At 45.2% G+C, this 24,621-nt stretch overlaps 2 protein-coding genes across 4 annotated transcripts in view; both read left to right on the top strand.

Annotated features, from left to right (window-relative positions):
* LOC310699001 (DGAT1/2-independent enzyme synthesizing storage lipids-like) overlaps positions 1-4,689 on the top strand; it is a 49,418-nt gene extending 44,729 nt beyond the window's left edge. Inside the window, exons 6-7 of the mRNA XM_083520593.1 lie at positions 3,338-3,477; positions 4,492-4,689. Of these exons, the coding sequence (XP_083376719.1) occupies positions 3,338-3,477; positions 4,492-4,596 (245 nt within the window). The 3' untranslated portion in view covers positions 4,597-4,689. The remainder of the gene's footprint in view (positions 1-3,337; positions 3,478-4,491) is intronic.
* LOC310699004 (DGAT1/2-independent enzyme synthesizing storage lipids-like) overlaps positions 1-24,621 on the top strand; it is a 105,368-nt gene extending 80,747 nt beyond the window's left edge. Inside the window, exons 1-5 of one of the 3 annotated variants that reach the window (XR_014521883.1) lie at positions 18,930-18,944; positions 19,815-20,247; positions 20,280-21,160; positions 22,569-22,943; positions 24,555-24,621. The gene's annotated coding sequence lies outside the window, so the exon portion shown is untranslated. Of the gene's footprint in view, positions 1-18,929; positions 18,945-19,814; positions 21,161-22,568; positions 22,944-24,554 lie in introns of those variants that run through there. The other 2 variants (XR_014521882.1, XR_014521881.1) reach the window with 2 other exon arrangements.

A 24,621-nucleotide genomic window follows, 5' to 3' on the forward strand; every position in this document is an offset into this window, starting at 1 on the left:
AACCGGGTGTCGGAACCGGTGACCTTCCCAATGCCCAGGATTGATGACATTTTGGCCAGGGTAAGGAAAGGGAAGGTTTTTACCAAGTTGGACCTTCGAGGGGCGTACAATTTGATAAGGATGAGGGAGGGGGATGAATGGAAAACCACGATGTTCACCCCTCTGGGAGCCTTTGAGTATCTCGTTATGCCCTTCGGATTACAATCGGGATCCAGCACATTCCAAGCTTTCATGCACCACATGCTGGGGTCCCTGCTGTACAAGAATTGTGTGGCCTTCCTGGATGATGTACTTATCTACTCAGAGAACGAGAATCAGCATGTGAAAGATGTCAGAGAAGTGCTGAAAAGGCTGCAGGAGCATCAGCTGTGGGTCAAACTGGAGAAATGCCAATTCCATGCACGAGAGGTGGAGTTCCTAGGCTACAGGTTGTCAGACAGAGGTCTGGCAATGGACCCAGGCAAGGTGCAGGCCGTGCTAGAATGGAAGCCTCCCAAGAACCGGAAGGACGTGCAGAGGTTCTTTGGGTTTGCAAATTTTTATAGGAAGTTTATCAAGAACTTCGCCCATCTAACAGCACCCATAACGGATTGTCTCAGCAGCAAGAAGAAGTTCGAATGGACGGAGGAGGCCCAGCGTTCCTTTGAAAAGCTTAAGAAGGCGTTCGCGTCGGAAGAGCAGCTCCTACACGTGGATCTGCGGAAGCCGATGAGGCTAGAGACGGACGCATCAGACAGAGCTGTAGGGGGCATATTGCTCCAGCAGGGAAATGGGGAGTGGAAACCGTGTGCCTTCTTTTCCAGGAAGCTTAACAAGTCAGAGCAAAACTACACAGTGTACGATCGAGAACTGCTGGCCATTCACGAGGCTTTTCGAAGGTGGAGACATTTTCTCATAGGCGCACAGCACAAGGTCCAGGTGTGTACTGACCACAAGAACCTGGAATATTGGAGAACGGCAAGAGTGCTGAACCAACGACAGGTGCGGTGGGCTCAGGAGTTTTCCAAGTTTAATTTTGAAATTAGGTACGTGCCTGGGAAGGAAAATGTCAGAGCAGACGCCCTCTCCCGCAAGCCCGAATACGAGGAAGGGGAGGGAAGTCCAGAGGCGCGTTATGTCATACCCGAGGACAAATGGGTGTGTGGGGGAGTGTTCGTAGGGAGGCAAGAGCTGACCGGGTTGGCGAGGGATGATCAGTATGCACAAACCAAAATCCAAGAAATTGGTATCACTGGGGAAACTCGGGGGGGGGGGGTTGAAGTAAAGGACGGGGCACTGTACTATAAGGGGGCATTGTACATACCTGAGGGGGATTTGAGGAGCAGAATACTCAAACAACTGCATGACAACCCCACGGCAGGACATTTTGGCCAACATAAAACAATGCTACTGGTCACCAGGCAGTTTTGGTGGCCACGAGTGAGAGAGGATGTGAAGGAGTATGTACGCGGGTGCCAGTGCTGCCAGAGAGCGAAGGGGGAGAGGACAGCACCTGCGGGGTTACTGGAGCCCTTACCAACACCAGAGAGGCCATGGGAGGTGGTATCAATTGACTTTATGACGGATTTACCCAAAGCCAGGGGGAAAACGGCAGTAATGGTGGTAGTTGATTTGATGACCAAAATGTGCCATTTTATTGCGTGCTCGCATGCGGTGACTGCAGAAGAAACGGCCAAGTTGTTTGTAGAGCATGTTTTCAGGTTGCATGGCGCCCCCTTGAGGATTTTATCCGATAGAGGCCGGCAATTCACGTCCAGATTCTGGAGGAAGCTTATGAGTCTGCTGGACGTTGAGGTTGGTTTCTCCACGGTCCGGCATCCAGAAACCAACGGACAGGCAGAGAGAGCGAACAGCGTGCTGCAACAATATCTACGCTGCTACGTCAACGAGAGGGAGAAGGATTGGGTGGACAAATTAGCGCTGGCTGAGTTTGCATACAATAACGCAGAACATGTGTCCACAGGGATGAGTCCGTTTATGGCAAATTACGGGTGTCACCCCAGGGCTTTCCCAGGGGAAGGGGAGGGAAGTTGGAGTGTTCCCGCAGCGGAAAAGTTTGTGGAAGAGATGGAGGCTTTACACCAACAGCTTAAGTTAAACCTGGAAAGAGCCAAAGAAGAGTACAAGAGGCAGGCAGACAAGCACCGGAGGGAGGGAGAAAACATAAGAGTGGGGGACCAGGTGTGGTTGTCCACCAAAGGGTTACCGTTCACAGGAGGGTGCAAGAAGCTACGGCCAAAGAGACTGGGACCGTTCGAAGTAGCCCAGCAAGTTAATCCGGTGGCCTTTAGGCTCAAATTGCCATCTCACATGAAACTGCACCCCGTGTTCCACAGGTCCTTACTCTCACCGTTCAGGGAAGGGAGGGAATTTCTGGGTCAGCAAAATGAAATACCCTTGCATCCACAGATGGAGGAAAGGGAACTCAGTGGCCATGCAGCTGAAATTCTCGATTCCAGGTGGAAAGGGGGGCGGGTGGAGTATTTGGTGGCGTGGAAGGGGGAGCCAGCAGAGGAAAACGCATGGGTCCCAGCAGAACAGATGAGGGATGAGTATCTGCAGGAGGAGTTTCATAGTAGGTACCCGAGGAAGCCCAAACCACCAGAGAGGTTCTGGGGGGGGCAATTTGGCACCACCGATGAGGAGGAAGAGTTTGCAGATTTTCCCGCCTCCGAAGAGGAGGGAGGGGATTGGCCCAAAGAAGAATCCGACTGGGGAGATTGGGAAGAGAGAAGAGACAGCAGCAAATGGAGAGGGGTGTTTGAATCGTCGGATGGAGAGGAGAGTTCTTTCCAAGGGTTTCCTGCATCACCGTCAGAGGGAAGGACGGTGGGGGGGGTGGAGGGCCCTGGGAGAGAGGTGGATGTCAGGGAACTGACATCAGAGCAGAGGGGGGAGGCGAGGCTTCCAGACTCTGCAGGAGAGGGAACGAGTAAGGGTAGAGAGAGAACGTCATCTGGGGAAGAATGTCCAGGTGACACCAGGAAGAAGGGAGAGGGAGAGAGCATCTCGGAGGAGAGGCTCCGAGACTCTAGCAGTGAAGTCAGTGAGGAGGGTGGAGGACCACCACTAGGCACGCCCACTCTGCGCAGAAGGCTTCCGTGCAGAGAGGCGAGGCGAAGGTTGTCCATTAAGGAATTCTTATGCTGGAGGAAATTTAGGAGACGCCCACTCACGGATTCTTCGAGCGACTGAGCAGCAGCACCCAAGCTGCTCTGTCAGGGAAAGACACAACCACCCCTAAGCAGTTTGGAACAGCTAGAGGTTTACACACAAGCAACCCCAATTCCCGTGACAGGATCGCTTTTTTACAGACTCTTTTCCCTTTCATACATAGGGCTGACAAGATGGTTATATGAGAAAACACGACTTGTCTACCTTCCCATATATGGGCCATTTCCAGTGAAACTGAGGACATATATTGGAGAACCCATCCCATATGATCCAAATATAACAGCTGCAGAGCTGGCTGAAAAAGTAAGCTAACTCTACACCTGGAAGTAAAAAAAGTAGAATATTCTTTTCCTGTTGGTTTCTCTTTTTCAGTTCTATAAAATGGTTTCTGCCTACTGACTTGCTCATTCTATATGACCAGAGATCGGGTTCATTACATAAACTTTTGTGCATTATGTTCATCACTCAGCTTTCCCGCTCCGTAAATTGTTGAGACCATGAAAAGCATATGCATTTTATGCACAAAGATCTGCTCATGCAATAGGACTTCTTCTGCCCACCATATGCCCCAGAATCTGCCCCAGAGGGTTCCTCCAAGCCCCCTTCCCGGTGGGGGACCCAATAAGCACTGTGCGCTATTAAGCCTCGGTAAAACTATTACTGAAGAACTTCTGATGTTTGTGTGACTTATTGCAACTCTGCACGTGAATGTGACTCCATTCTGCTCTGCTATTTTCACCCATGCCCTGCTGTGCTGTTTTCAGGCATGGAACCAGGAGGTGACTTATTTCTGTCACTAGCCCTGTCACCCATTGCCATTCTAAGTGAATAGTGAATATATAGTGAAATATAACTCAATAGCATTTCTGCAGTTTTCCTCACATAGCTGGAGGTAACAACCGTGCAGGAAAACTAATACGTACCAAGCAGCCCAAGACACTTATGTTTGGTTGTATCTCTGCCATTCTCATTCAGTGCTTTTGGTAAACATAAAGAGAGTGGTCTGGATTCACTGACAGATGAGCAGTTTCCTAGTGGGGTTTCCTGGCCCTGGCTGCTCTGGCCCCAACCTCCTTGTCGAAGAAGCCACTTTTGATGGTTGAGAGACAAGGACTATCATGCAACACATCTCAGTCTACAAAGTCATTTACGTATCCCAGAAAGAAGTTACATATTGTGCTTCTATATCTGGAATAAATGGGTTGCCTCTGGTTCTGATCCCTTTAGCTTTTTCCTCACAGATATTAATAACTGTGAACACCTATTTAGCAATATATTCCTATAACACAATGTATTCCTTTGTTCTTCTTTCAACAGGCAAAGACTGCAATTGAAAATCTTCGGGATAAATACCAAAAAAGACCAGGAAATATCTTAAGAGCTCTTTCAGAACGATTTGATAAGCATTACAAAGCTAACTAGTCCATATAAAACAGTTGCAGTGTTTCTGACAAGACGTCTGTTATAGGAAGCATTAATAATTATGTTATTAAAGCTAAGCTGATATACACAGAATTGTGCCGTATTGTTTATTAATTATCTGGAAGGGACCCTAGCTCAGTAACCCAGCACCTGCTGTGTGTTCAGAAGGTCCTAGGTTTTCAAAGACATACGAGTGCTTTCTTGCCCTATCCTGCAATACTCCCAGAATGCCCCTTTTATAATGGGAAGGCGAGTGCTTAACTGAAACATGAAATAATATTACAAGTGAAAGAGTAATGTCTCTTTTATTCACATCCCTTTTATGTTTATAGAGTTAAGCTTTCACTTGATTTGAACCTGTGGGCTGCAGACCTCTGCAGGTACACAGAGCTATCCCAAGGGGTCAACAAAGCAGCTGTGGCTAGCTGGTCCTGGTCAAGGGCCCAGGAACTCAGAGGCCTGTTCGTCTAGCACCCATTAGCTGGCTTTCTCCCAGTAGGATGTCTGTGGAGGAAGGCATGAGGCGCATCTGCTCTCGAAAAGGAGTGATTGGCTTCAAGCGGGTTGGCATAGATGCCCCTTGTGGTTCACCCCAACTCTATTATTCTATGATTCCTATGAGGCATCCCAAAACAAATCTATATGAATGTTTACTACATTGGGAACAATTCCACATTTAAAAATGTGATTATACACACACACACCCTCAGATGAACAGCAACACATGACACATTACACTGTGCCATTTATTAACGGAAATAAAGACAATATGGAAAAGCCATGTGTGAAAAACTAAGTACATCTTCTTATTAAATAGCTTGTAGAACCACATTTAACAACAATGAGAAGCTATCATTTTCTGTAGGACTTTATCGGTCTCTCACATCACTTCAGTTCTGAAATCATATATAAACCAACTGAAAATGGCCAAAGTCACAGGCTCAGACGGCATTACACCAGAAATGATAAAAACACAGGTGGATTGGTGGGCACCTTTCTTAGCCACCCTCTTCACTTACATAGATGACACTGGCCGCATCCCAAGGGAATGGGGAACAGACATAATAGTTCCAATCTATAAAAAGGGTAACAGAGAGGACCCAGCGAATAGGCCGATTAGCCTATTAAGTGTGATCAGTAAACTCTACGCAAAGCACCTCCTTAATAAATTTACAGAATGGCTAGAGAATGAAGATATCCTGGCAATAGAACAAGAAGGCTTCAGACCTGGAAGGTCCACGACAGATCACTGCCTAACGCTACAACATCTCATCGACAAATACAAATCAGGAGGGCAGGCCTCACTATACACTGCCTTCGTTGACCTAAAAGCAGCCTTTGATACAGTCTCCAGAAACAGACTCTGGGACAGACTACAGGGTACCAATATAGATAGAAGGCTCCTGCTCTTAATTCAGGCACTGCACACAAACACGGCTCTTAGAGTCAGGTGCAGCCGCCTAGGACACCTAACGGACCCTATTAAAACCTTCAAAAGTGTCAGGCAAGGGTGCCTATTGGCCCCCCTACTATTTAATTTCTATCTAAAAAACTTAGTATCTGCACTCAATGACTCAGAACTCCACCCGCCAAAGCTTGCAAATTGGCAGATTTCAGTCCTGCTATATGCCGATGATGTGGTAATTCTATCTAGAAACCCCACTGGACTCAAAAGAGCACTAAGAAAGCTTGCAGCATACTGTGAATCTGAATGGCTCAAAATCAACTATCAAAAGACCAAGATACTCGCTTTTGGGAAAAAGCCAAAGCTTAGAAGCTGGGAACTCCAAGGCCATAAATTAGAACAAGCCACAAACTACAAGTATCTAGGAATGGTGGTACAGGCCTCAGGAACCAACAAACTACACATAAACTCCATCGGGAGTACAGCGGAAAAAACCACAAATTGTATTCTTAAATTCTTCAGAGCACAAAGGGGCTCCTTCGTCCCACAGCTCTAAAATTATACAATGCCAAAACTTTGGCACAACTCCTGTATGGTTCCTTTTTGGGTCTGCCTTCCTCTGCTTTCTCCCCCCTTGAGGGAGTTCAATCTAGACTTCTTAGAGCTCTCCTCCAAGTCCCCAGATGTGTCTCAAATGCATGGGTGAGATTGGAAACAGGGATGATGATGCTAGCATCTGCTTAACATCAATCTACAAATGGCTGACATTGAGTCTGCTCCCCCGAGGGATAGCCCCACTCATTCTCTGCGACCAATTCCAGTCAGGCTGGCAGACTGCAGTTCTGAACACCCTCCAGAAACTGGGTTTTACCCCTCAAGCCCTTCTAAGTCTGAGCTTGGGCCTGGCAAAAGCCACCATCAGGCAAAGAATATTAGATACCGAGAGACAACAGGACTGCGCAAGGCGCCATAACTATAAAATTGGAGAAATCGAGAGAGATATAGCCGCACCGGCAGCATATTTCTTCTTTCTCGTATCTAGAAATGCAAGAAGGGCCTTTAGACTTGCCAGAAGCGCGGCTCTTCCCTTGCCGGTCCTGGATGGAGCCTTTAGAAAAGTCCGCTATGCTCAGAGACTTTGCACCTGTCCATTGGGAGAGATAGGAAGCCCAGAACACTTGTTCTTTAAATGTCCCTTTTATGAAGAGGCATGTAGTAAGTTCATTGATCCTCTTCTGGTGAGGCTCGCCGACCTCCCGCAAAAGCAAAAATTTGACCTTTTGCTGTTAGGGAAAGATCAGAAGAAGACTTGGATGGTCGCCTGATTCTGTGTACAAATCTGTAGGTGCAGACCATCACCCAACTCAAAATAGTCTGGCATGAAAATCCCCAAACTCGGTTCCACGGGTGACTCTGAGTCAACTCCCTCGGATAGTTTATTGTTGCACATTGGTTCTAAATTTATTCTTGTACATTGTTTTAATTTTCTGTTTTAACCATATTTGCACATCAGTTTCTAATGTTGCGAATGTCCTCCATTTCAGAGGCTTCTACTCTGCAGCCTCTTATAGTTGTTTTAACTGCGAGTCTTTTAGATCTTACGCTCTTACAGTTGTTTTAACTGCATGTTTTTATTTGTTTTTAGTTCTTATCTGTTTTAATTATCAGTTTTTATCCATCCATTATCTGGGTTTAATCTTGTATTTTATTCAGATGTTTTATCCTATGCTTGTTTATTTGTCCTTATCTGCTCCAACATTTATCAGTTAAAAAAAATTCCTAACAGCTATTTTATTTATATGTTGTTTTTGTTTTTTGTTTTCTTTTTCTTTTTGTTTTTATCCTGGTCTGTGATCGTAATGAAGTTCATTCATTCACTTCAGTTCATTGAAGTTTGCTGGCATTTGTTTATGCACATCTGTGGGAGTCATAGCCATGGTAAAGGCTTGTAATATTGCAGGGTGCCCCCTGACCTCGGCTGACCAGCACTCTGAGCTTTACAATGTATTGGAATGCATGACCTCACATGGAGTTATGTCCCCCCCCTGGGCAGTGTAACCCTATATCGTTTGTGGGTGGGTTAAAGCCTTGACCGGATGTAGGTAATGTGAGATATTGGAATGCAGCCATGCGGCTGGAGAGGAACAAAGGGTAATAAGAAATAAACGGACTGGAGGAAGAGAAGAAGTCTGATTGAGCTGCCCTCCATCTATGGAAATATTGCTAGCCTCTGTGTCTTTATTTTATGCTTAAAAAGCACCATTTGTATAACGGCTGGCTCCGACACACATCTATCTCAAGGTCTTGTGCAGCATTTCAATTGGTCTGAGGTCTGGACTTTGACTAGGTCATTGATTCTGTTCTTTTCCAGCCATTCTGTGATAGATTTCCTGGTATGCTTAGGATCCTTGTCCTGTTAACAGCATGACCCAATTTTGGCCAAGCTACAGCTGTCGGGCAAACTGCCTCACATTTGACTCTAGAATACTTTGGTATACAGAGGAGTTCATGGTTGACTCAATGACTACAAGGTTCCCAGCTCCTGTGCCTACAAAACAAGCCCAAATCACCACCCCAAGCTGCTTGTGCTGATATGCTGTTTGGTTTTCACCAAAGGTGGTGCTGTGCATTAAGGCCAGACATCTCCACTTTGGTCTCGTCTGTCCAAAGGACATTGTTGCAGAAGTCTTGTGGTTTGTTCAGATGCAACTTTGCAAACCTAAGCCATGCTGCCATGTATTGAATAATAGGATTATTCAGAAAGAATTGAATAATTAGGATCAGGTGCACAACCTTGGGGTCATTTTGAACTCACATCTGTCCATGGATGCACAGGTTAATTCTGGTAGCTAGACTGGTGATAAGGAGTGGCCGCCATATAACACCCAGCCTGGAAGATCTATATTGGCTCCCTGTACATTTCTGAGCACAATTCAAAGTGTTGGTGTTGGTACTGATCTTTAAAGCCCTAAATGGCCCTGCCACTGTATACCTGAGGAGTGTCTCCACCCTCATCATTCAGCCCATGAACTAAGGTCCAGTTCTGAGGGCCTTCTGGCAATTCCCTCAATGCAAGAAGTGATGTTACAGGGAACCAGGCAGGCTGCCTCTGTGGAACACCCTCTCATCTGATGTCAAATAGATAAACAACTACACAACTTTCTGAAGACATCTGAATGCAACCCTGTATCAGGAAGCTTTTAATCGATGATGTGTTGCTGTGTTTTGATTATGTTCATGGATCACCGCCTTGCCGTGGCGAAGGGGCTTGAATAACTCAGAGAAGCTATGAACTATGCCGTGCAGGGCACCCAAGATGGACAGGTCATAGTGGAGAGTTTTGGCCAAACGTGATCCACCTGGAGCAGGAACTGGCAACCCACTCCAGTATCCCTACCTAGAAAACTCCATGGACAAAGACAACAGGCATATAAAATGCTGGAAGATGAGCCCCTCAGGTCGGAAGGCATCCAACATGCTACTGAGGAAGAGCGGAGCACAAGTACAAGTAGATTCAAGTTGGATGTGGTCAAAAATGAGATGGCAAGAGTAAATGTTGACATCCTGGGCATCAGTGAACTAAAATGGACGGGAATGGGCAAATTCAGTTCGGATGACCATCATATCTACTACTGTGGGCAAGAATCCCGTAAAAGAAATGGAGTGGCTCTCATAGTCAACAAAAGAGTGGCAAAAGCTGTACTGGGATGCAATCTCAAAAATAATAGAATGATCTCAATACGAATCCAAGGCAGACCTTTTAACATCACAGTAATCCAAGTTTATGCACCAACTACTGGTGCTGAAGAAACTGAAATTGACCACTTCTATGAAGACTTACAACACCTTATAGAAATAACACCAAAGAAAGATGTTCTTCTCATTGGAATGCTAAAGTAGGGAATCAAAAGATAAACAGGACAACTGGCAAGTTTGGCCTTGGAGATCAAAACGAAGCAGGGCAAAGGCTAATAAAGCTCTGTCAAGAGAATAAGCTGGTCAGCATAAACATGCTTTTCCAACAACACGAGACGACTCTACACATGGACATCACCAGATGGGCAGCATTGAAATCAGATTAGTTATATTCTCTGCAGCCAAAGATGGAGAAGCTCCATACAGTCAGCAAAAACAAGACCTGGAGCTGACTGTGGCTCAGATCATCAGCTTCTTATAGCAAAATTCAAGCTTAAACTGGAGAAAGTAGGAAAAGCCACTGGGCCGGCAAGATACAATCTAAATCAAATCACTTATGAATACACAGTGGAAGTGAGGAACAGGTTTAAGGATCTAGATTTGGTGGGCAGAGTGCCTGAAGAAATATGGATGGAGGCTCGCAACATTATACAGAAAGCAGCAACGAAAACCATCCCAATGAAAAGGAAATGCAAGAAAGCAAAGTGGCTGTCCAACGAGGCCTTACAAATAGCTGGAGAGAGAAGGCAAGCAAAATGCGAGGGAGATAGTGAAAGATACAGGAAATTGAATGCAGATTTCCACAAAATAGCAAGGAGAGACCAGAAGGCCTTCTTAAACAAACAATGCAAAGAAATAGAGGAAAACAACAGAATGGGAAGAACCAGAGATCTGTTCAAGAAAATTGGAGATATGAAAGGAACATTTCGTACAAAGATTACCATAATAAAGGACAAAAGTGGAAAGGACCTAACAGAAGCAGAAGACATCAAGAAGCGGTGGCAAGAATACAAAGAGGAATTATACCAGAAAGATATGGATGGCTCATACACGCCAGGTAGTGTGGCTGCTGACCTTGAGCCAGACATCCTGGAGAGTGAAGTCAAATGGGCCTTTGAAAGCACAGCTAATAACAAGGCCAGTGGAAGTGATGGCATTCCAGCTGAACTATTTAAAATTTTAAAAGATGATGCTGTTAAGGTGCTACACTCAATATGCCAGCAAGTTTGGAAAACTCAGCGGTGGCCAGAGGATTGGAGAAGATCACTCTACATCCCAATCCCAAAGAAGGGCAGTGCCAAAGAATGCTCCAACTACCGCACAATTGCACTCATTTCACATGCTAGCAAGGTTATGCTTAAAATTCTACAAGAAAGGCTCAAGCAGTATGTGGACCGAGAACTCCCAGAAGTGCAAGCTGGATTTAGAAGAGGCAGAGGAACCAGAGACCAAATTGCAAACATGCACTGGATTATGGAGAAAGCTAGAGAGTTCCAGAAAGACATCTACTTCTGCTTCATTGACTATGCAAAAGCCTTTAACTGTGTCGGCCACAGCAAACTATGGCAAGTTCTTAACAAAATGGGAGTGCCTGATCACCTCTTCTGTCTCCTGAGAAATCTCTATGTGGAACAAGGAGCTACAGTTAGAACTGGATATGGAACAACTGATTGGTTCAAAATTGGGAAAGGAGTACGACAAGGCTGTATATTGTCTCCCTGCTTATTTAATTTATATGCAGAACTCATCATGCGAAAGGCTGGGCTGGATGAATCCCTAGCCGGAATTAAGATTGCCGGAAGAAATATCAACAACCTCAGATATGCAGATGACACAACCTTGATGGCAGAAAGTGAGGAGGAATTAAAGAAACTTTTAATGAGGGTGAAAGAGGAGAGTGCAATATATGGTCTGAAGCTCAATATAAAAAAACGAAGATCATAGCCACTGGTCCCATCACCTCCTGGCAAATAGAAGGGGAAGAAATGGAGGCAGTGAGAGATTTTACTGTCTTGGGCTCCATGATCACTGCAGATGGTGACAGCAGTCACAAAATTAAAAGACACCTACTTCTTGGGAGGAAAGCAATGACAAACCTAGACAGCATCTCAAAAAAGCATCTTAAAAAGCAGAGACATCACCTTGTCAACAAAGGTCCTTATAGTTAAAGCTATGGTTTTCCCAGTAGTGATGTATGGAAGTGAGAGCTGGACCATACAGAAGTCTGATTGCCGAAGAATTGATGCTTTTGAATTATGGTGCTGGAGGAGACTCTTGAGAGTCCCATGGACTGCAAGAAGATCAAACCTATCCATTCTTAAGGAAATCAGACCTGAGTGCTCACTGAAAGCTGAGGCTCCAATACTTTGGCCACCTCATGAGAAGATAAGACTCCCTGGAAAAGTCCGTGATGTTGGGAAAGATGGAGAGCAAAAGGAGAAGGGGACGACAGAGGACAAGATGGTTGGATAGTGTTCTCGAAGCTACCAGCATGAGTTTGACCAAACTGCGGGAGGCAGTGCCTGGCGTGCTCTGGTCCATGGGGTCACGAAGAGTTGGACACGACTAAACGGCTAAACAACAACAACAAAAGCCACCCAGAGTTGCTGGAGCAACCAGGCTTACACTTACACTTACACCCACCCCCACCCCCACACCCCTTTATCTTTTAGCTCCTGAAAGACTCAAGTTTCCATCTTAGCTGATTTTTTTCTGCCATTGCCTCAGTTATGAATACCAGAGTAGGCTGATCAGGATTTAAGAATTTGTGAACAAAGGCCCAATCTGAAAATAATTGAGTGTATTGGGGAATGTTATTATACAGAAGAGAGGTAGATATTATTTATGATGCCTGACAGTATTCGTGTCAGGGACTGGAATGAAGAAGCAAAGGCATGGGAGGAATCTCCCCCCCCCTTCTCGTAGCGCTAACAGGGGGGGAGAGAGACAGCTTTTATTTGCAGCCAAACTATGAGGGAGAAAACCAGGCACAGATGGGAGAGCAGCCAATCTATGCAGAATTAGGAGACTTAAGGAGGTAGGGGAGCAGATAGTAGGAGATCCTCCATCCCCTAGGATGCAATGGTCACTGAGGGTACCAGAGCAGCGTACGCAACAATGTTTGGCAATGGAAAGCTTCCGTAGGAGTCGATGCTGCTGGGGGAGGGGAAATGAGGAGGAGTCAGAATGAATAATTCCATGATGGTGTAAAGACTGGAATTCTTTGTGTTACAGCAGTGACTGAATAAATCATACTTAAAAGCCTTGTTTTCTCCTGGCTCCTTGAAAACACCAGGAAGGGAGGGAGAGATTCCTCAGGCCTGACAATTAGAGTCATTTGCAAAGTGCCCCTGGATGTAGATTGCGCCACGGCAATAATAATTTGGTGCAAGTTTAGTCGCAGTATGCTTCTTAGTCTTTACGCGGTTTAATTTATTTAGATTTATATCCTGCTTTTTGACAAAATTCCTCAAAGTGACTGGTTCCTTTTACTAAAATAATGATGCTAGAATAATGGAATCTGCAGAAATATCTACAGAAAAGATCCAAGTAAGCAGTCATGGGGAAATCAATCACACTTGTTGCAATTTTTATGTGGTATTAATTCAGCAGTGGCTCCATTCTTGTCACCCTGATAGCATCATTGATTGAAGTTCTCACTGCCCACATAGTGAGAGTTTCCACAATCCAGGGTGGATATTACCTTAGTGGGGTGTGTCACCCCATTTCAAAACCACGCCAGCTTAGTTGGAGGTGTGGGTGTTTCCCAAGCCATTAAGGAGGCCCAGCAACTGCAGAACACATTTTCTTACATGCCACTGTATGGCACAATGATGAATGACAGCAGTAGCTGGAGGTAGAGGGGGAAAGGCAAGTTGGGAATGAGGTCAGCGCAGTATATGCAGACAAGAAGGACTGGCTCCATCAATGTGTTTGAATCACATCCATCTTGCCACTATCTTCCTCGCTCATCTGCTGCATCATGATGGGTACTTTGATCCTGACTTAAAGCAACCAAGTCAAATACCAGGAATGCTTCATCCCCCTTGTACAATTTTGAAGCAGTTATTCCCCATATTCTTTCTGTTCCCTTCACTACCATATTGGAGAAACAACTGGCTTCTCCTGAATAGGCTGTTCCAAGGAAAGGAAGGAAAGGCAAAAGATAAAAGAAACATGATCCTTCTCTAGTCCTTTTGCAAGGACTGTTTCCGGATGGGGGCAGTGAGCAAGTGTGCACACTCATAGATTCAGGAGCGTCTACAGATTTTATAGACTTGGACTTTGTGGAGAGGCTGCAGATGGCCATGCAGAGGTTGGAGCCCCTGCTAGACGTACAGACCATTGATGGGTGGCCCTTGCTAGCTGCACGTGTATCTGAGGCTATGATGCCGGTAGGCCTGGGGTTGCCGAGCCACAGAGAGACAATCGCATTCCACGTCACAAGGTTGGCAACTCACCCTGTGGTGCTGGGAATGACGTGGCTATCCCGGCACGATCCTGTGATCGCTTGGGGGCAGAGATCCATAACCTTTGCCTCGGCCTATTGCCGCCTACACTGCCTAGGTGGAAGGGGGCCAGAGAGGGCAGAGGTTGGAGGGGCAGAGGCCCTAGGAGCCCTCACGGGGAACAAAGGACAATTACCCCCTCCCTACAAGGCCTATCAAGATGTGTTCTGTGAGAAGGAAGCTGATAGATTACCACCCCATAGGCCTTATGACTGCAAAATCGAATTGCTGCCAGGGGCCCAGCTGCCCATTAGTTGGCTTTATTCCATGTCAGAAGCAGTTTGCCGAGCTGAAGGAATTTCTGAAGAAGAAATTGGCGCATGGCTTTATCCATCCTTCTAAGGCTCTTTGGAGCGCACCTGTGCTTATTGTGAAGAAGAGGAACAACTCTGAGCTGCGCCTCTGCTATGATTACAGGAGGCTGAACCAGGTGACGGTGCCCAATCACTACCCCCTGCTAAGTATAGGGAACTTGCTGGAGTGGTTGAGGTCAGCAAAGATCTTCACAAAGCTTGATTTGAGGGAGGCCTATAACTTGATAAGGATAAGAGAAGAACATGAGTGGAAGACCACCTTTTGTACCATTTAGTCATGCATAAGCTGACTCCGTCAGAGCAGAACTACACCATCTGGGAGAAGGAATTGTTTGCTATATGGGACACCCTGGAGACATGGTGACACTTCCTGTAGGGGGCACTGTTAGGATATTTCCGTTCCACCTTAAAGGGAGCAGGCTTTGGGAGTCACAGAGTCTGCGCATGTCCTGTTCACAGGATGTTTATGTTCTGCTGATATTCCTTTCGTTTTCTCAGACGGTCAGAGACGCTGACTGAGAATGGACGTGTTTTCTTTTGTTCTGTTCATGTTCTAAATAAAGTCTGTAAATATGCTCCTCTGCTCTTCTGCGGTGCAAGCTTTTGACTGTGCTTTCTGCTGAAAGAGGGTGCACCAGCCTAGGAATGTGGCTAGGAATTTCCAAAGGCTTTGTGCCCCTAACTGTTGGATCTGCGTGACTACGGGAGATTGATGGACGTCCGAACTCCAGCTTGGGGGCCATGATGGACGTTATCTCCCTGGCAGTTTCCCAACATAAAGTGGAGGTGCACACCAATCACCGTAATCTAGAACACTGGCAGACGGCTTGGTGTCTTAACCAGAGGCAGATAAGGTGGGCACATTTCTTTGCCAGATTCAACTTCAGAGTACAGTATGTGGTGGGCCCTCAGAACCAAAAAGCAGATGCTCTTTCACGGAAACCGGAGTATCGGGAAGAGGCTACCCTAGTGCTGAGGCACATCCTCAGACCGGCTACAGATAGCAGTGGTCTCAGCAGCTGATGCTCGACTTCCCGAAGCAAACTGCCGAGGATGGGTTTGCAAGGGGGAACATAGAGGCAATACAGAGATGGGATAGTGCTGCAGATGGCTTTGCTGAAAGAGGTGGATTGTTGTATAAGGGAACAGCGTTATATGTCTCAGAGGAGGAGCTCCATGCCAAGGTTTTGAAGCTGTGTCACGACAGCCCCATTGCAGGGCATTTTGGGCAGTACAAAACCTTATTCTGAGTGACGAGACCGTTTTGCTAACCAAAGGTGAAGGAGGAAATGAAAGAGTATGTGAAGGCGTGTGAGACTTGTCAACGGGCAAAGAGACCCCGCGAAGTGCCTGCAGCACTACTCCAACCACTTCCTACATCTCAAGGACCATGGGAGGTGATAGCTATGGACTATCACCGACCTGCCTGAGTCACAGAAGCAGACGGTGATATGGGTGGTGGTGGACTTGTTCTCAAAGATGGCGCATTTTGTGCCCTGTAAGAAGTTGCCCTCGGCACAGGAGACGGCTCAACTTTTCGTGGAGCATGTGTTTAAGCTGCATAGATTGCTCTAAGGGTCATCTCAGACAGAGGAACACAGTTTACCTCCCAGTTTCAGCGAGCCACCCACAGACCAATGGAAAGTCGGAAAGGACGAACGCGACCTTGCAACATTATCTGAGGTGTTATGTGAACTATCAACAGGATGATTGGGTCAACAAGCTGGCTCTAGCAGTGTTTGCATATAACAGTGCTGTAGACCCATCTACACAACAATCTCCCTTCTTTGCCAGCCTGGGAAGTCACCCCACGCCTTTCCAGGACAGGAAGACAACATGTCAGTCCCAGCTGCGGAACATCTGGCAGAGGAATTGGCGGCTCTACACAGCTTACTACGAGAGCAGTTGGAACAGGTGAAAGACGCATATAAGAGGGAGGCGGATAAGCATAGAAAACAAGGCAAGGAGATAAGGGTGGGGGACCAAGTGTGACAGTCTACAAAAGGAAGGTGCCGGAAGTTGGACCTTCAGAGGGTGGGGCCATTTGAAGGAGTGGAACAAATTAGCCATGTATCATTCAGGCTTTGTTTGCCACCTCCATGAAGATACACTCTGTATTCCATAGGTCCTTATTGTCACCCGTGAACCCTGCACGCCCGTATCAAGCGCCCAAGGAGGCACCCCCCCCCCCACAACCAATCATTGTGGAAGGTGAAAAGGAATATGAAGTGCCACAGTTGCTGGACTCTGGCTGGAGGGGAAGGAGATTGCAATATTGAGTATCTTGGAAAGTTTATGGGAATGAGGGAAATTCTTGGAAAGGTTATGGGAATGAGGAAAAATCTTTGGAGGATTCCAAAAATGTGCATGCCCCTAGGTTACAGGTAGAATTCCACCGCAGGTGCCTCAGAAGCCGGATCCCAGATGGGTGGAGGGAGGAGGAGAAGGCAGTGTAAGAAGATGGCAAAAGTGAGGCTGAAGGGGGGGGCAGCATAGTAGGGAACTCTCAAGAGGAGGAAGAAGAGAGTGAGAATGACTGGTGGGAAAACACAGACAGGGAGCCTCAGGAGGAGGGGGAGCAGGAGGAGGAGGATTATAGGGGAGGGAGTGGTGTTGTGAACACACCAGCCCAAAGCAAAGACATACTGCCTGAAATAGAATGCAGGCAGACGCAGAGGGAGCAGAGAGGCTTGTATACTTCTCAAACAGTTGAAACAGGGGGGTTGTCTACCCCCCTCTTTTGAGAGCTGAAAGGAATGCAGCTTATGTGCTTCGGCAGAGCGGGCTGGCGGCAGCCAGCCCTCACAAGAAGCACAGTCATGCCCAGCACAAAGGAGAGCGAGTAGTTCCTCACAGGAAGAGGAGGCAACTAATACCATTAGTCCCAAAACTAGGTGAATAGGGAAAGTCCTAGAAAGAAAACAAGCCCCAAAACATAAGGGTCAGAAGTTCAGGATATTCTGCAGAAACCGGAAGGGCTCTTCAGAGTCAACTTGACTGTGATGAACACATACTCCAATAGAGCAGTCAGAGACTAATTGCTGCTTGCAGTAAATGTACTAGTTAATTAAGTCTTGTGTGCTGTTATTAAGCAGGATGCCAGCCCACACCTGTCAAAGGCACACGGGCACAGCACAGGTGTAGGAAGGGGGTGGGGGCGGTCTGCCCCGGGGATGACAAAGGGGTGACAAAAAGGCAGACAGTGAGGGGCTTGCCTCGCGGCCGCCACACACTCCGGAATGGCTCATTGCCGCGCGCACGGCGGATCATCCTGCCCCCCCCAGCTCGTCCCGCCCATGCAGCTAACTACGCCACTGGGGCACAGATCGCCATTCCAGTCTTCTTGAAGCAGCACCACTCCCAACACCCTATTGGAGGCATTGGTCTCCACCACCATGCTGGGAGTCGGCATGGGCTAGATACTCCTCTGAGGTGAATACGGCCTTGAGTTGTTCAAATGCCTGCTGAGCCTCTGCTGTCCACAGGAAGGGTTTTATTTTACCCTCAAGGAGTCCGTAAGAGGCACTGTGAGCCTGGAGTAGCCAGACACGAACTTGTGATAGTAGTTCACGAACCCCCAAAACCTTTGCAAGTCCTTTTTGGTTTTGATCTCTTTCCACGACACTACCACCTGCACCTTGGCCAGATACATTTGCATTTCACTTGGCGTTATACGGTACCCCAAGAACTCTACTTCTGAGACGTGGAACTGGCATTTCTCCAACTTTGTGTAAAGGCAATGCTCTCTCAGCCTTCGTAGCTCTGTCATGTGACGTACATGCTGTTCTGGGTTCTCAGAATAGATCAGAAGATAACAAATGACCTGCATATCCACCAGGTTCTCCAACACATGGTTGATGAATGCTTGCAACATCACTGTCCCTGATGGAAACCCGAAAGGCATGACCAAGTATTTGAAACTGCCATAACTGCAGAATGTTGTCTTCCACTCATCTCCCTCCCTCATACGTGTCAAATTGTAAAGGTAAAGGTAAAGGGACTCCTGACCATTAGGTCCAGTCGTGGCCGACTCTGGGGTTGCGGCGCTCATCTCACTTTATTGGCCGAGGGAGCCGGCGTACAGCTTCTGGGTCATGTGGCCAGCATGACTAAGCCGCTTCTGGCGAACCAGAGCAGCGCACAGAAACGCCGTTTACCTTCCTTCCGGAGCGGTACCTATTTATCTACTTGCACTTTGACGTACTTTCGAACTGCTAGGTTGGCAGGAGCTGGGACCGAGCAATGGGAGCTCACCCCGTCGCTGGGATTCAAACAACTGACCTTCTGATCAGCAAGTCCTAGGCTCTGTGGTTTAACCCACAGCGCCACCCGCACCCCCCTTAAATCCAGCTTTGTGAAAATCTTTGCAGACCTCAACCTCTCTAGCAAATCCCCAATGCGTGGTAAGGGATAGCGATTGTCTCAGTCAGTTTTATTGCACATAGCCAAAGGCTGCCGCAATGTACACAGAATTATTTGACAATTAAAAGATAATATACTGAATTGGTAAAAAAAGACTTAAAACATTTATATATATTATATATATATTTATATTATATTATTAAAACATTACGTACTCTAAACAAAGCTATAAAAGTACCCCAATGTACAAATAAAAACATTAAACAATAAAATTCATAAGCTAAAATCATCACATGGTCACTAATGTTAAAAACAATATCAATTAATACAGTGTGCAATTTATACTCAGAGTTTGGTGACAAAGATAGAGCATAGCCTGAGGTAGATAGATAGGATCAAATAAATTCATCTCCTTTATAGTTAATGGCTACCTTGGCTATATAATTTGCTCTAATTTTCCTAGCAGCAGTTGCAAAAAGTGCTACCCGCCAGGTCACATACTTATCTGTGTCTGCAAGGAGATATAACATCATATCAAGGAGGTTATAGCCAGGGGACCCTGTCATTATAGGTACCAAAAATCTTTTTCTTGCATCATTATATAACGGACAGTGCAAGATATAATGCATAAGGTCCTCTACTTCAGAACATCCCCTAATGCAAATACGTTCGTTTTTTGGTATGCCTCTATGTCTCCCATCTCTATAAGCAGAGCTTATTGTATTTAGTCGTAGCTCTGTAAAAGCTTTTTGAAGCTGTGCAAAAGTCAATTCATTAAAATAAGATATGTGTTCATTGACCTCTCTAAGTTTAAAATACAATGAGGCGTATGTAGATGTGCACATAGAGTTTAGATCATTTTTAGTTGCCACTGCCCTTATGGTTTGTTTAAAAATATTTTTCTGTGAATATAAGGGGATAGCGATTGGGCAGCATGATGCGGATAATCTGGTGAAAGTCCATGCAGAGACACGGTTTGGGTGTGTCTTTTTTCTTTACAAACAGCATGGGAGAGCCCTCTGGCTCCTTGGATGGCTGGGTAAAATCCCGTGCCAGGCTCTTCTCGAGAAACTCCTTGAGAGATGTCAGCTCCTTCTCAGACATCAAATAGACATCGGCTTCTGGGCATCTGAGCCCCCGATAGCAAGTCTATTTTACAGTCATAAGTTCAATGCAGAGGCAAACTGTCTGCCTCCTTCTCACAGGGCACATCCCAGTAGGCCTTGTATTGGGGTGGCAACTGCCCTTCCTCTCCCATTAGGGGTCCCAATACTTCCACCACCCTTGCGGCGGCTGCTACTGGGGCTTCAATACCTAAGCAGTAGGTATTTTCCTTGGTTTTATTTTCTGGGAAATCTGCTGCTCGGTGGGAAGGAAATTCGAGGCAGCCTGCTGCAGGAGTGCATTGGAGTCCATAGATCACAGTTTGACAGCCGGGTCAGCCCAGCAACAAATGGAGCTGCAAACCCATTGGGAACTCGCTTTTGATCTCCATAGAACCTTAGATGTCCTGGTAATCCCCAAGATTACCATACGTAATCTTTATGTATTGCAGGGTGATCCTATCTGGTACCTTATTTGAAGGGGGAGAAGCTACCAGGAAAGGGAGGTAACACACATGCCGCAATACTACCTTTACTCCTTAGTCAATAACTGGTTTTCTGTGACACAGTATGTTATTGTGCAATATGATTGCTATTGTAGATGTGGAAAACTCCAAAAAAGAAAGTTAGAAGAAACTAATCATGTCAAACAAATTAAACAAGGCAAGGCTATCAAATTATTTCTCCCCTGTTGATCAAACCCCTTAATGCAGGAAAGTACTACCAAGCTGTCATAATGAATACCTCTCCCCTCAAAAATAGAGTAAAACAGACGACCATATGTGTATGTGATTATTGCTCTGAATTAAAGAGAGAAGTCCAATGCAAATACTTTTCCTGATGCAGCCCTAGGATTCAATATTGTAAACAGAACATGTTATCACGGTTTAAGTAGTGCAAGAAATCTTGCAAGCACATCTTGACACCATAACTTACATTTAATTAAAAAGGGGCACAACTTCCAAGAATCAACCTTCACAAGCCCTCCCTCTTTTTCACAATGCTTTGTTTCCTCATACAGATGGCACACCCATCAGAGTGTTTTTAAACTGCCACAGAAAGGGACATGTCTCCATAGGTGTGGAAATTAGCCTACAAAAAAGTGCACCAGACAAGACTTCTGCTGCTTCCAGAGAGAGGTGACTGAATTAAAGGCAATTTAGGCTTACCAGGAATGTAAGTAAAAGTTTTTGTTCAGTGAATCATAAAGTGTAGAGTTGGGAAGGTCCCAAGGGTCATCTAGTCAACCCCCTACAATGCAGGAATCTCATCAAAGTCTCTCATTCTATTTGAAACCATACTGGACCCTTCTTCATTTGCAAATGTCCTAGTAGTTGTATTATTTGTCACTTCCTGTGCAGGGGTCCGCAGAGAGAGAGAGAGAGAGAGAGAGAGAGAGAGAGAGAGAGAGAGAAATGCTGTCTGTCTTTCAGTGTGCTTTAAGGCTGCGCGATATCAGGTTTATAACATCACAATATATTACCAGCTAAATACCACAATATCTCAATACATCACATGATATATCTGTGGCTGCAGAGGGCCTTGCCGGGCTCTTGGAGAAGTGACTCTTTCTCACTTAATACTCCAGCAGTGGGGTAGGGGAGACCTTTATAAAAAGTATAAAATCAATGTATAATGAGCAGACGGCCAATATAATTCTAAACAACACACCAGAAAAATGTATGATTATAAAGGGATGAGGCAAGGTTGCTCAATGTCTCCGCTGTTATTTATATTAATATTAGAAGTACTGGCTCAAAATATAAGGATTAATAATAAAATCAATGGAATAACTGAGCCAGCAAAATTACAACTTAAAAGAATTCGCAGATGACATTGTATTAACCTTAGAAAAACCAAGAATGAGCATATTGGAGGTGATAGAAAAGATAAGTAGATTTGTAAAATTGGCTGGCTGCAAATAAAATAAAGGGAAAATCAAGATGCTGCTAAAAAAATAAAGAATAATCAAACAAAAAAAAAACATTGAATCGGAATGTGGGTGGGAAATAGAAACAAAAATAAAATATCTGTGGATTTGGTTAACAATAAAAAAACATAATATCTATCAAGACAACTATGTAAAAGCTTGGAAAGAAAGAAAGATTTGGAAATATGGGAGAGAATGAAGCTATCACTGTTTTGGCCATCAAAATGAATGTCCTTCCAATTATAAATGATATCTGATGTTTCATAGAGTGGCAGAAAAAAGTATTAAGGTTCATATGGCAGGGAATGAATCCCAGAGTAAAGTTTAAAATTATGATTGATGAAAAGAAAGAGGAGGTTTGCCCTGCCAGACCTTCAACTTTACGTCAAGGCATCATGCCTATGTTGGATAAAAGATGCTCTCTGTTCCTGTTTTTGAAAATGCAAAAAACAAAACAAACAAAAACCTTCAGCAGTGGAACAAAACCAGCTTGGTTTACAACAGATAAATGATGGAGTCATATATTTGTAATTTTGTAAGTCTCCATGATGGACATTGGAAACACAATACGGCAACTTGGCAAGATTTTCATGTATTCATGAATGTTTCTGGGATGGCAGATCAAACCAATGTACTGCATTTTCTGTTTTCCAGGTAAACAGTGGGGGAAATAGCATCACAACTGAAGAAAATTTCACTTCATATATTTATTTCATTGGCATACGCTTGGTGCTTCAGATCACGAAACAATGGGCTGGTTTACTCAAATGCTGCAAAACTTGATTAGTTTTCCTTATTTAGAAGAATACCTGATCTCAGTGGTTCACCCTTGGTGGTTTCGTAAGCTTCTGATTTTGCTTTGTTCCTTAATGATAGATATATATTTGGTTGGCTGTGCTTGCTCATTTGGGCTATATGTTTACAAGAAGATGAAGACGCACCAAGAAACTGGTCCTGATAGCAAAATTTGGAAAAAGCCAAGGAAATTTATTTCTCATATTATAGATATATATGGAAAGATATGGCATGGTGAGTAAAAGTTTCTTTCATAGCAATAATTCTTCCTTATGAGTCACTATAATTTCATAGGACGGGATCAGAATTTCAGGCTTGAAGCAATGGAACAATAGTTGCCACAGTGAATCAGGACTGGACCTCTGAATCCCCCTCAGAGTCACAAAAGCTAAAAGTTTGGGTTGGCTACATAAGGAGCAAAACAAAGGCATGGCTATTTATTTATGTACAGTGGTACCTCGGGTTAAATACTTAATTCGTTCCGGAGGGCCGTTCTTAACCTGAAACTGTTCTTAAACTGAAGCATCACTTTTAGCTAATGGGGCCTCCTGCTGCTGCCGTGCCACCGGAGCACAATTTCTGTTCTCATCCTGAAGCAAAGTTCTTAACCCGAGGTAATATTTCTGGGTTAGCGGAGTCTGTAACCTGAAGCCTCTCTACCCTGAAGCATCTGTAACCCAAGGTACCACTGTATGTACACAAACTATGGAATTTGCCAGCACAGGATGTAGTGATGGCTACTAATTTACATGGACACTGCGGGAAACAGGATGGCCTAATACAGAGGCCTTTGGCCTGATCCATAGGACTCTTTATCTGTTCTCAATGCTTCCCACAAGTCTCATGTTACTGTAAGTGTTGAAACTTAAATCAGAAATACACGACTAAAACCAAGTTTCGGCCATAAGGATGAGACCATGTAGCTACTTAGGGCATGGTCAAGGGTGTGTGTGTCTAGGAAACAGCTTTCTCACCTGGTAGAAAGAGATTCCGAGAATGGTCTGAAGATGCCTGAAGTAGGAGCTCTTAGGGACAGGGAAGAAATATACTCCAGGCCCTGGATAGCTCTCATACAGAAGGGGGATACTACTCTTTAAATTTAAAAAGTCTCAGAAAAATTTAGTATAACTATAACAACATATTAAACTGTCTCAAGGGCTAAACCCTATATAAAAGATTAAAGCAGACTAAAACAGCAAAACAAAGTTTTAGCTCACTCAAAGGCTGGGCAAAAATGTTTCCACCTGTGCTCAAAAGGAAGCAAGGAAGGAACATTCCACGAGTGGAGAAATCCCTTCATTCATTAAGGGACCACCACAGAGAAATGATGACAACCTAACATCCAGAATGCTGGAGCATATTGGCATTGTTTTTTAGTCATTTAGTCGTGTCTGACTCTTCGTGACCCCATGGACCAGAGCATCCCAGGCACTCCTGTCTTCCACTGCCTCCCGCGGTTCGGTCAGATTCATGCTGGTAGCTTCGAGAACACTGTCCAACCATCTCGTCCTCTGTCGACCCCTTCTCCTTGTGCCCTCAATCATTCCCAACATCAGGGTCTTTTCCAGGGAGTCTTCTCTTCTCATGAGGTGGCCAAAGTATTGGAGTCTCAGCTTCAGGATCTGTCCTTCCAGTGAGCACTCAGGGCTGATTTCTTTAAGAATGGATAGGTTTGATCTTCTTACAGTCCATGGGACTCTCAAGAGTCTCCTCCAGCACCATAATTCAAAAGCATATAACAGAGCTTTTAACCTGATCTTAAATTTCATTTTTTTTTCTGAACCACTCTGATTTCCGCCAGAAATGGTTGCGATATTTCTTTGTTTCATTTTGTATTATTTTCAGGTTATGAAGTTACTGGCATGGAACATCTCCCTAAAGGACCAGGGATTATTATTTATCATCATGGAGT

The sequence above is a fragment of the Podarcis liolepis genome (assembly GCF_965112155.1).
Source record: "Podarcis liolepis genome assembly, contig: HAP1_SCAFFOLD_74, whole genome shotgun sequence".
Classification (NCBI taxonomy): Eukaryota; Metazoa; Chordata; class Lepidosauria; order Squamata; family Lacertidae; genus Podarcis; species Podarcis liolepis.